Source organism: Arvicanthis niloticus, chromosome 13 (assembly GCF_011762505.2).
Source record: "Arvicanthis niloticus isolate mArvNil1 chromosome 13, mArvNil1.pat.X, whole genome shotgun sequence".
Lineage (NCBI taxonomy): Eukaryota > Metazoa > Chordata > Mammalia > Rodentia > Muridae > Arvicanthis > Arvicanthis niloticus.
Genome location: NC_047670.1, coordinates 13,564,624 through 13,577,798, shown reverse-complemented (window position 1 = coordinate 13,577,798; position 13,175 = coordinate 13,564,624). Strand labels below are relative to the sequence as shown.

At 44.5% G+C, this 13,175-nt stretch overlaps 1 protein-coding gene across 1 annotated transcript in view; it reads right to left on the bottom strand.

Annotated features, from left to right (window-relative positions):
- Nucleotides 1-536: 536 nt before the first annotated feature.
- Laptm4b (lysosomal protein transmembrane 4 beta) overlaps nt 537-13,175 on the bottom strand; it is a 36,125-nt gene continuing 23,486 nt past the window's right edge. Inside the window, exons 5-7 of the mRNA XM_034516717.2 lie at nt 11,364-11,462; nt 8,598-8,693; nt 537-1,595 (exon numbers count right to left, since the gene is read on the bottom strand). Coding sequence (XP_034372608.1) covers nt 1,515-1,595; nt 8,598-8,693; nt 11,364-11,462 — 276 coding nt within the window. The 3' untranslated portion in view covers nt 537-1,514. The remainder of the gene's footprint in view (nt 1,596-8,597; nt 8,694-11,363; nt 11,463-13,175) is intronic.

The window sequence follows — 13,175 nt, the reverse complement described above, 5'->3', positions numbered from 1 at the left end:
TCGAGGCCAGCCTGATCTACAAAGTTCTAGGACAACCAGGGCTACACAGAGAAACCCTGCCTCAAAAAAAAAAAAAAAAAAAAAAAAAAAAAAACCAAAAACAAAACCAAAACCAAAAAAAAAAAACCAAAAAAAAAAAAAACAAAAACAGAGAAAGTGTTTTGTGCCTTAGTGTGGTGAAACATGCCTATAATCCCAACATTATGGAGATAAAGCAAGACCCCAACTCTTAGGACGGGGTGGGGGGGTGGGGGGGTTGGAAGGTGGGCAGGTGTGGGTACCATGGAGACAGCATGATCACACATACCACTGCTGGATATTGTACAAGGTCAGGCAAGTGACCCGGGACACAGGGTGTTGTTGGACCATCATTCTTGGCCCAACAAAATTCATCAGCATTTAAGTATTAGACCATCTGTGTGAAATGAGCTGAACTATGTGTATCTGTGTAGCCCAAAGAACAAGGAGAGTCACCAGGCAGTCACCAGAGCCCCCTGAGGACAGAGAGAGTCACCAGACAGTCACCAGAGGCATGATTGTTCTCTTGGATGCAGACAAACTTTAATTGCAAAGCCTTCGTGTACAGCACATTAAGCAATGACCAAGCAGAAGAGCTGCTCACATTCAGAGACAAGAACACAAACTGTTTTTGCAATCCAGACAGTCTAGAGCATTCCACATGGGAACAAGCCTCCTTATCTTTCTGAGGACTGCTTGACATTTTAATAAATGATTAGGCATACTTAGAAATTCAAAGTAGGTTATGCCTTGCAAGGAAAGAGTGTGAACACCTTCTCCCAAACATACATGGGCGGTTCTGCTCAGCAAAGCAAGAGATTTGCTGAGGCAAGACACTGAGGAAAAGTGAAGGTGAGTCTTTCTGGGCCAAGCAAGCTGGTCCCCCTTTCACACAGGGAGACACATCAGCCACAGCCCAAAACAACGGGCAGCCCGGGCAGCTCGTGCCCACACTGTTCCCTATTACCTCAGGGTCTTTTATTTAGCACAAACAAAATCCTTGACTAGCAAATTCAGAATATCACTGAATTTGGGGATAGCAGGGAAATTCTTATATCACATATGTAAGGGCTCCTAACTACCTAATTAAAACAATTAATATTATTTGTATTAGGGATACTGGAATGATTTAAGTACTATCTATTTTTGATTTTATATGTTCAAAACAGTCAGAGGAAACGGAGAGGAAAAGGATGACTGACCACCCAGCTTTGGGGCCAGGCAGGTATAAACCAGACTGGGAACGCCATCTATAGTTTTGAGAAAAACTCTGGGAACTCATCACAACCCACTCCTACCAAAACAATCCTACTGAGTGCTGTAGCTACAGGGTGTACCTCAAACACCAGAGGCCTCAACCTAACATCTAAATTATAAAACATGGCCGTTTAACAACAAACAGGCTCAGAGAGCTCATCATGGAAGTGAAACCACAGGATCATTCATTCACGAAGCTGTGGGATCAAACTGCTGCTCTCAGCTCCTCCACACCAGGTTCAGGCAGACACGTAAGGTGGTGGTGGCTCCTTGGCAGTGCCAGTCACAGCAGTGGCATCATCATACGGAGGCAGCAGCACCTGAGAGGAGAACCCAAAGTCAGTGTTTAAAAGCAGGCATCCACTCCCTGACTCTGAACATACACACAGTTAACCCTTCCTATAATGGGTGCTCCAGTGTGTGGCCCACTAAATGGACACATTTCATATGAGACTTTGAAACCTTAAGGAAGCAACTGGGGCGTGCCTGCTGCCACCTATGCTTTCCTGCCACTTTCCACATGTGCCTGCACAGCCACGTGTAAAGGAATAAGGGGGTGGTCACGATTCACACTGTTACCAGCATGTCCTTAGATAGATTATGTAGTCTCAGGTTTCACATCTGTAAAACAGAAAGACCTGAAGATCAGAGGCCTATAAAGTGCTCAGCCTTCTGCTTGGCACGAACCTGAGAGGGTAGGTGTTAGTCAGGTGGCTGGAGGGAAACTAACAACACTATGTGCTGACTGACAAGACAACACGTCTGTGGTGACATTTCAAGCATAAACCAGGACTGTCTGTAGTTATTCGCTGCATGCTGACTGACAAGACAACACGTCTGTGGTGACATTTCAAGCATAAACCAGGACTGTCTGTAGTTATTCGCTGCATGCTGACTGACAAGACAACACGTCTGTGGTGACATTTCAAGCATAAACCAGGACTGTCTGTAGTTATTCGCTGCATGGAAAGATAAATAATAACAGATGAGAAACACCGAAAACCTGGGTGTCTGTCACCCTACTTACTACACTCCCACTGCTCACTAACTTAACAGGTTTCTCTTTTCCACTCGTAACTCCCATAGGCTGCAGCCATTACCTCACCCAAAAGTGGGGCCTTCTGTTCACCTCGTGGTGGGGCTCAGTAGGTGCAAACAACACGAATCCGTTAGGTTGCCTCTGAGGTTTCCCCAGGGAGAAAATGAAGGTGCACGTAAGGCAGACGTCCTCTGGATTGTTTTGACTCAACCAAAACTCAGAAGCCACAGTAATGGGAACAAGGAAGTTGAATAAATTATTAATGTGGGCCTGGAGGACTGAGGACCTGATTAGGAAGGTGTGTTGGAACTGCTGGGTGGAAAGCAAGTTCTCCTGGTGGAACACAGCAGAAGTCATCCACTCTCAGCATCCTGCTCAGATGTTTCCCCATGCTATCCACCGGGAGTACCCAGAAGCAGACATGTTAGAAGCCTGACACAGCCAGGTGCTGTGGTACCTACTTCCTACTCAGACTCAGGGACACTGCCAACAAGACCCAGACACCCTGCAGGGCACACAGAACCAGGTGACCTTCCTTGCTATAGTGTATTTGACTGACATGGCTCACAGTCAAGCAGGTGACAGACAACTGACAACGACTAGCTGCAATCAAATTAACAGGCAACAGTGGAGCAAGGCATCTGACACCATATTTGTCAGGAGTGACCTTGCTTATACACTGAAGGTCTAAAATCAGCTGTAGGTCTAAGTCAGCCATACATGCTTGCTAACACAAAGTCTTGGTCTCTGTGGGAAAACACTGACCCTAAAACAGATGGCCATTAGATCTTGTAAACAGGCAGCCTTGGTGGAAATTTACCAGCTTGGATAAGAACTAGTAGTCACAGACCTTGGGATAGGCAGCCTTGGAGGACAGTACCAGCTTAGATAAGAAACAAGTGAATCATAGACAGAGTCATAGTGACCTGTTCCCTGCTTCTTCACTCAGCTGATACCCTGTTCTGGAAGATATCTGTACTCCCCCTGAGAAGACCTATGCTCGTGCATCATCCCCTTCCCCACATCCTGCCTCTATGTGTATATAACTCCTGAGTAAATAAAATAAAATAAAATAAAATAAAAATTACGGTTTGGTCAGACTCTAGACAAGTTGTCCTCTTTTGTGTTCCCCTGTCCTCCAGTTCTCTCTTCCAGGTCCCCCGGATCCCAGTTTGCTGCCCCAGGGCTGGGTCACACATCCTACAAGCCGCTGTTCCTGTCAGCTTTGTGTCTGTCTCCTCAAAGGAGCAGTTAATGGTGTTCCTCTGTCCTAAATACCTCACAAATCAATCAAGGGACAGGAACACCTGAGATGCACTTGAGTCCAAGAGGCAAGAAGGCATCTGCAGGGCTCTCCTCACAGAGGGACCATCCACTCTGGGGGTACTCACATCAGCAACACAAAGGCAGTGACTTACCGTGCTGTCTGCTTAGGAGCATATGGCTTAGGAGGCAGAGCAGGCAAAACAGGAAGATGATCAAGAACAGGGGGAAAGGCAGTATACTGCAGACCAGTGCAGACCAGAAAAGCTCCCCTCCCGGGAAGGCCAGAAGAAGTGACTAGACATTAGAGAGAACACTTGTTCTCGCTACACGTGTGGTAGCGGGAAAGAAGACGGGCAGTGGAACAGTTTCTGGGAAGTTGGAGGGGCCTGGCCACTGTCGACTTACAGGAGGTTGGAGAGATGCAGCAGGGCATTCAGGAAAGGCTCTCTACATGTGTCTGTGATCTGAGGTGTGTGTATGTATCCAGGAGGGCCACCCATGACCAGTGGAGCCGTGACCAGCGTAGGAACATTAACTATAGAATGATAGGTTCTGCATTATCCTCGGCAGCCTCACTGAAGAATTAACTGACTGTAACTACCATTATCTTTGGAGAAGTCTTAGAACACAGGGCTGTGAAGGAAATGAAAGCAACCAGCACATTCGACTCTGTTTCTTTCCTTTCTTACAAAGCGAAACATTCAGGCCAAATTTCCCCAAAATGTTCAGAGGCTGAACACAACATTTTCTTTCAGGGGAGGCATAATTATGTTCTGTCAAAATAGAACTCTCACACTAATATTCATTATCAAGCAAGCCTGTATCGAATGCTGTTTTACTGCAAATATCAGCACTTCATCACTGATGGTCTTTTCTCAGAAACACTCTGCTGACTTCACCTTGCAATCTGAAGATTCCTCCCTCCACTGAGCTGATCACACCCTCAGTCACTGTTCTGCGTTGGCTGTGAAATATTCTTGACGTGTCACCTCTGGCTATCAGAATACATTTGAGAGTTCTCCAGATGGAACTAGTTTAAGTTCTCAGCATCCTCCTATCTAACTGATGCTCAATCTGGTCCTGACTGAAAGACAGGACGGCTGAGTACAGACTGCATTTTTGATCCTAAGTATGCTCTGTCAGCACCGAGGATTCGGCCATCCTCCTTTTCCATAAGAACTTGGACATTGAGAGAAATGACTGTCACATGACTAACACCAAATTTGCCAACTAGGATGCCATGATGTAATAGATGATAGTGTGACTATTTTGACATTTTTAATCACTTGGCATTTAGTTGAATTTTTTTAGGAAAAAAAAAAAAAAAAACCCTAACCATTCATGGAATGAGGCCACACTGCGGTCAGGACTAAATGAGAGAGAGGGAGAAAAGAAGACCAAGAACATGTCCTGCTCCAGTGTAGAGTTGCTGCGACCAAGCAGAGGCTAATGGCTGAGTGCCAGAATGTTCAAGCACACACACCCGGGGCTACTTTATATGTGTCCAGTACAAATTCCACCCTCGTGTAAACTCCATTTTTCTCTCCATGCACACCCCACTCCCTGCCAGCTCAGTAAAGTGCTTGCCTAGAGTGTCAAGGCAGAGGAGGCTACCCAATGTCAACAGCCAGCCTGTACATGCATATGTGCACACAAACAACACCCTACATACAATAAATAAAATCTAGAAAAGAAACTCAGTTCATCAGTTAATAGATGATAAATGCCATGGAAGAGCTCCAGCCATGCTTCACGCCACAGCGGAGCTTTGCTCCAAGAGATGTCCCGCTGGGCAACTCCATCTCACTGTGGAAGTTACCTACATAACGAAGATGGCTACACCATCACCCAAACAACACAGAGACCCTGTCTGGCCGACTGAGATGCTCTTGAATCCAGCTAAAACACATCTGAAGCTTGCCCTCTAACTGCCCTGGAAGCAAGAACTTCCCCAAGCTTGTCCAGCAGGTTAGTTATGACTTCTCTGCAACACTTACAGGATGAAGACTTGCTAATGTTTTGGGTTCTGTCTAGTTCCTTGGAGATGAATGAACCAAGACCAACAAAAGGTCTTTCTCCCTGTCAACGTGATCACACACCCTCATCTCTCTATGGTTAAAAAAAAGTGCTCAAGAGCCTGGTGAAGAACTTGCCTCTAACCATGTCCAGTTTATACCAAGTGAAGAAAATCAGCATAGTAGCTGAATAAAAAAGTGGGGGGGAGGAGATGGGGGAGTAGGGCTGGGTGAAGAGGGAAGGGGAAGGAAAGAAAACTGAAGGAACTGGACAAGTCACTGAGACCACCATATATGTCATTCCAACTGCTGAGTTCTTCAGAGCATTTTACGGCCAAAGGTCAGCCTAACTGACCTTCAGTGTGCCAGGGAATCTACTGGGCAACGGCTACTAGGGAGATGGTCTGACCATCAATTAAAGTTTTTTCTTATAACTGTATTTATAAATATATTATAGAACAGACTAAGAAAGCCTCATGTAGCAGAATACTGAGAACTCAGAGCAATAAACTTACATTAAGGTAATCTGAATTAGCACCTACAACAAGGCATAGCGTAACAGACTCCTTGAAGTTTACATTTTCCCTTTAAAATATTAAGAACCTTCCTATCATACCTAAGGCTATAATGCTTTTATCTGGAATCAGAATTTCAGACACTGTTTTAGCTAAATGTTACCCTCACTGATTCTGAAGACCTTGGTCCCACAGAGATTGCACTCCATACTTTACATTTGGCAAAATATTGCTGGGACCCCAGTCTTGGTGGTGTCAGTGAAACAAAGTTGCACAGATTAAGTTGTCAAAAACTTCAATTTGCAAATGTTTAATTACAAAAAAATTTCATAATCTCTGTCTTTATCACTTGAATGTGCTTTTTCCCCAGAGAGCACATGTTCATGCACTAGGAAGACAATGTGACGTTACATAATGTGTCCACCACATGACTTCTCCAACTGGGGCTCGAAAAGGGAGGGTGCGTCTCCCTAAGGCACCAACAGTGCTGGGGCCAGGCGGCTGCAGAGGCACAGAGGGGCACCTTGGGATATTTTAAACTCTTAAGAGAAACAAAACAACACTTCCTACATACTGAGCAGGCTGCTGTCAAGCTGTGCACACATGACTGCTTAGTGCAACGAAGAGTTGAGTATTTATTCTCGCTTAGGCTCCAAGGTATAAATTATACTTGGGACCCTCTCCCCAGGCGTTCCCACTACGGTCTGGCTAGAAATGGATGCAAAGTTAAACCTGGTCTGGGAATGATGTCCGGTATGTAAAGACTCTTTCCTGTCTTCTCTGCGTGCAGAATTTGAGAAAGCATGAATCTGGATCACAGCATGTGCACTGTCTTAGAAAAGGAGACGAGGCATGTTTATTTTGTAATAAGAACTCCAGTATCTATCCACAAAGGTCAACAAGAATTTATTTAGCCTGGGAGAAGAGCCATCTGGCCCAGTACTTAATAGGAAGTGAAAGCCAGGCATGACATGTTATTATGTTGACGTGGATGCCCAGTACTGACACGGGCAAAGGAGAAGTGTATGTGGGGCTATGTGCTATGAAAAACTAGATTACCCCAACCTCCTAGATGGCCTGAGACAGGCATCGGCACATTGTGATTTTTAAATCAGGATGTCAACATTAAGCCTCCTAGTTCTTGCCAAACAATCTTAAAATGCTCCAATCCTGGGGACTATAATTATGGTCACCAGAGATCATTTTCCACCAACAAGAATGGCTCTTTGGAGACATGGCACACCACAGGGGTGGTAGAGAAAATATATGAGTCTGTTATTCCAGAGAGCAAGAACACCTTAGAGCTATTGATGAGGCTCCAACTGGCCAAGGATGGTCTAGCCTGAACACCAGTCCTATGAACTGTGATGCATTAGTGTTTAGAGAAAGCATCTGCTTTCCCTATCTAATGATACAGAATAGGTACAAAACAAGAAGTTTATACAACTTATCAAAATACATGTAGTTTTCATATCCCCAGCTCTTCACTGTTTTGTTATGTGTATATTCTATATATATTATATTCATGTACTAGTGTTTTGGCTGCATGTATGTCTGTGTATCATGTGCATGGCTGGTACCTGTGGAGGGGACAGAGCCAGATCAACTGGAACTATAGTTACAGGTGGTTGTGAGGTGGCATGTGGTGCCAGGAAATGAGCCTGGGACCTCTGAGAGAGCAGCAATCTCTCTCTTTAGGCTGGGTTTTTGTTTCAGTTTGCTTTGTTTTCTTTGTTGCTGCTGTTTTCCAAGGCCCAATTATTATCTATGTTATGGTTTGGATGTGAAATACCCTGGAACTCCCCTCACTGCCAAGACTCAGTCCCCAGCTAGTGGATCCAACCACTGAAGCAACTGGATAACAAAGGCTCTGGCCTCATCAATGGAGTAACCTACCGCTGACTTCCTAATCTGATGGCATTAGTGAGGCTGGCTTAGAGGGAAGTGGTGGTCCTTTGGGAGAGGTCCCATTGTCCTCTCTGCTTCTTGGCTGCCCTGATGTGAGCAACCTCTTCCACCACAGGGTCTGCAGCAATGATATTCTTTGTATCTTACCACAAGACTGTGGTAATAGAACAAGCCCTATCACACAACAGAAACGTCGAAAAGATAACCAAAGCACCCCTCTCCTTCTAAGTCATTTCTTCCAGGTCTCCGTCACACTGACAAAAAGTCTACAACCTGGTATACTCTGCAGAGCATACAAATGACAAATATGTCTTGGCCAGGCAGAGGTGGCACACACTTTTAATCCCAGCACTCAGAGGCAAAGGCAAGCAGATCTCAGTGAGGTCGAGGCCAGCCTGGGCTACAGAGAGAGTTCCAGGACAGCCAGGGCTACACAGAGAAACCCTGTCTCAAAAAACAAAAGCAAAAAAAAATAACATGTCGTAAATAAAGCAGGAAATAAACAGCAAACACTAAAGCATCAGGCATTGTCGTGCAGCAGAGAGGGAGGGAGGTCTCCTTTGGTGACATCACACTTACCGTGGTATCATTGCTGGTCACATAAACCAGAACATCAGAGGAGTTCCTGCCATTGATGTACCTGTAGCAGCTCCAAACACAGCTAATCAAGTAGCCCTGCAAGTAACAGTCATCAGATTTTTAATTTTCAAAATTAAAAAACAATTTAGAACAGTAAGAAGTCACAACACTATGAAGGCTTTACTGCATACACAGTTAATGTTACTGAACCTCCTGTATTTCAAGGGGTGTCCTGCCACAGTCTTGTTCTATCACAGTACACCTATGGTACTGATACTGGAGGGGGTGGGGTGGCTAAGGATGGGACATCGGTCAAATTTATTAAACTATTTTACCACTGTACTACTTATTCTCTGGCAAGAGGTAAGCCAAACTTGATGGTAAGTTCCTCCTGCTTAGCACCCTGACTTCCAGTATTACACGCAGTAAGAATTTTGGTTTCTTAAATAACCCAGTTATGTTATGTGATTATGTTTTTGTTTTCATCCCAGGTATGGGATGTGAGGCTGCTTCAGATTGTTTGTCCACAGCTCCTAACTATGATTTTGTCTGGTGCTGTAGGAGGGATGTGACTCTTGCCGGCTGCAGATGGTCTGCATTTGGAATTTTGGGGACTCTTGAGAGAATAGATTATAAATGTGAGAGAGCCCGAGAGGACAGCGGTGGCTCCCTCTGCTGCTACTGGTTTTTGCTATTGCACTTGTTGCTTCTGCTACTGCTGGAATTCTGTTTGCTGGTTGGAAATAGTCTAACTAAGACTGAAACTTGAAGCCCTAATTAGCAGGAGGTGGTCTGAAAAGTCTATGCCTCCCTTCCCTCTAAGCTTCGCTCTCCTACCCAGTGTTGGGGATGGAGTGGGGTGGGGTGGGGATGGTAGATTTAAGAACCCAATAAAGTAGCCAAAACATACGCCTACAGTTACAGGCATGTACTTTCCCACAGTTTTTATTCTAAGGATTATCTGATTATATTGTTCCATTGTCAAAATGAAGCATCTAAAGTTACTTAAGATTAAGACCCAGAAGAACAAAGTGCTAAAAGTGACACATGAGATGTTTGATCAGGAACTCTCTATGCTCTTGCTCCAGCCATATCTAATTGGATTAGAACTCAATTATTTTAAAATCTCTCCCCAATTTTAAACTTCTTTGACTTAAAAAAGGTTCAAGAGAGAAACACACATTTCTGGTAACAATGTGAAACGGTACAGCCCCAAGTTTCAAACAAGTCACCACAGGACCTGGTAATCCTACCCTAGGACATGTATATCCCTAAACTTTACTGCAGAAATGTGAAAAGTAGCATTGTTCACTGCTGTCAAGGTGGAGGCAACTGGATACCTGTCGTGCGATGGATGGATATGAGGCATGTCACACAGCAGGACACACCTGCAACTGTCCTGGTGAGAGTCACCAGTCTGACACAGCTAGGTCATCTATGAAGTGTAAACCTTGATCGGGAAAAATGACTCCATCAGACTGGCCTGGCGGTGAGACTGATGTGGGAGGCTGCCACCCCTGGGACTTAGATGGTGTGGAAAAGGAAGCTGAGCAAGCCCTGAAAAAGGCAGTGTGCATGGTCTCTGCTACACTTCCTCCCTCAGCTTCCCTCAACATACTGCGACCCTGGAGCGTAAAGCAAATAAACCCTTTCTTCCTGCAAGTTGCTTCTGGTCATGGTCTTTAGCACAGTAATAGAAAGAAAACCAAGGTAGCAACTTAAGGGGTGTGGGGAATCCCACAAAGACCAACATGAGGTGTGACTGTACTGGTAAAAAAAATACCTATACATACCTATAAATGCACTAAAAAACACTGACTTACATTTCTTTTAAGAACATTTACTTAGTGTGTGTGTGTATACACAGATATATGCACAAATACCCACACCCATGTGTGTGTTCATGTGCTCAGAAATGAACTTCTGGGAGCATCATTCTCTCCCTCCATCTATGTGGATTCCAGGAACTGAACTCGGATCAGTTTACCAGCCTTTGTGCAAAGACCTTTACCCACTAAGCCATCTCATCAGCCTGTATGTTACATGGTTGTATTCTGTGCCGCGGATTGAAGCTCTATTGAAACTGCATGTGTTATGTTTATTGAAATATTTGCATCTAACTTTTGTGATGTTAATACTAAAAAAAGATACAGAACATTGTAATACATGTTGCAGTACTAAATACTATATAACCTTAAATCTGTTCCCAAATACATTGTTTTTGTTGTTTTTTGATTTATGTATATGGATATTTTGCCTGTATGTATACCTGTGCACTGTGTACATGCCTGGTGCCATAGACATCAGAAGAGGGTGTCAGATCCCCTGAAACTGGAGTTATGGATGGTTGTGAGTTACCATGTGGATGCTGGGAACAGAACTTGGGTCCACTGGAAAACCACAAGTACTCTTAACCACTGAGCCATGTTTCCTTGACTGGCCTGTGGAATGCAGATTAATATTTCTCACAGACAACAGAATAAACTGTAACGATAAGAAATCAAGAGGTGAGCCAGGCAGTGGTGCACACACCTTTAATCCCAGCACTTGGGAGGCAGAGGCAGAGGCAGGCGGATTTCTGAGTTTGAGGCCAGCCTGGTCTACAGAGTTCCAGGACAGCCAGGGCTACACAGAGAAACCCCGTCTTTCAAAAAACAAAAACAAAACAAATAAATCATGAGGCAATGAACTAGTTATTTTGTTTATCTCTCTTGCAGTCAGGAATACATTTAATATTTAGCCCATAAAGAGAATATTTATGCTTACCTTAAATGTCAAAATAATGCCAATAAACAGAAGAATAATAAGGACCAAACAGGTTGGATTCACGGACATTATGTCATCTCTGTAGGGAAAGCTGGGAGGCTGAAAGGAAAGGGGCCTCATTAGCAAACCTCATTCATCTTTCAAGATGTCTTCCACAGGCGGCGGAGGCACAGCCTGAAGGCTGGTGACTGTTATTTAGGACAGATGCCTCTACCGACGAGACAGCAACAGCGAGTTAGGGAAAGCCAACACTAACTCAAGGCAGTGATTCCACTGAAGGGAAGGGCAGACAGACAGTCAAGTGGGCAGAGCCCCTTCGCCCTCCACTGCACCCTGGGGGTCCTCCACCAGTGGTTTGTATCCTCCTGGTGTTTGACGTGGTAGTGTTTTATTTTCTTCAGGTTCTGGATATTCTAAAGGCTGTGTGCAGGACAAGGAGGAGAAACTCACTAAAATGAATATATTTGCTAATGGCACATTGTTTTGTAAACAAGGAAGATGAATTGCTTTGACTGTGTTTTGCTGGACTCTGGCTTGGGCTCGCCTGTGGCCTTCTCAGATGACGGCTGCCTTTCTAACCCACCAAGTTTCAATTTGTCAGCAGCAGCCATCAGAGGAATGTAAACAGCCCCTTTCATTGATGATAATGTACACAATTTGCTACTACAGCTCAGACTGATCTGGGGTTTGTTTGTTTTGTGAAAACAGATTCTAAGTAGCTCGGGCTGACTGTGGACTTCTCCTCAGCCTTCTAGGTGCTGGGGTTACAGGCATGCGCCACCATGCCCAGCTCAGAATGACCATCAAATGGTACAGAATGTTTTTGGAGGGGGATTGGGAAGTCAAGACAAGGTCACATGTAACCCAGGCTGGCCTCAAATTCACTATGTAGGTAAGGATGAACTTTAACTCCTGACCTTGTTGTGTGTGTACTCAGTTATTATAAAAGACAGATACCACACAATCAGACTAACTTCAAGTTACACTTTCCTCTTACTATCAAGCTGTGTGAAAAGTATGACAAAATATTTTAATTTCCTCTTCTACATAAGAGACTACATAACAATACTAATTTTTCAATCCAATAAAATAAACATAATCATAAAAAAAAAAACAAAACTCCTGACCTTGAACTTCAGCCTGGCTTCCTAAAATATCTCACTTCTATTATTTGGTTTGTCATTACAAATAAAAGTGAAAGCTGATTTGTTTTACAGTATCATAATTCCTGTCAGCTCCAACAATATGTTGTTGTACCATGTGATAGTTCCAAAGTGAGTGAATGGAGAATAACAGAAAAGGTAGGGTTGGAATGAAGCCGCTGAATGACCTGTGTGGTCTATGTAAGTCTGCTGTCCATGGACCGGAATATATACAGTGCACTCACACCACAGCACAGGGCAGCTGCTGGCCTGTCTTCACGTGTTCTTACCATCACCACCAGCCAGTCCCATGGTTAGGACTGGGTTTCTTTTTCTCTTGCAGCATGATCTGAGGAGCCCAGCAAGCAGGCCATCATAGAGTTAAAACGAAGCCTCAGCACAGAGGCTAATCCTCTATCTGCTCTTCACTCATCAAGGCCCTTCTACTACCTCCTAAGGGGCAACTCTCAAAACTGGCACATGACAATAGCCCATCAAAGTGTGGTCCTGGCTCTTCAAATAGTCACAAAAAGAATGACAATGTAGACATTTTGAGGAGCAAAACCTTGGGGCCTTCTGTGGTGGGACAAGTCAGAGCAGGACTGTCAGCAAGACTACATGCTTCTCTCCTCCCACCCTCCTCCCTCCCCGCCCTCAGCCATCCTTTCTA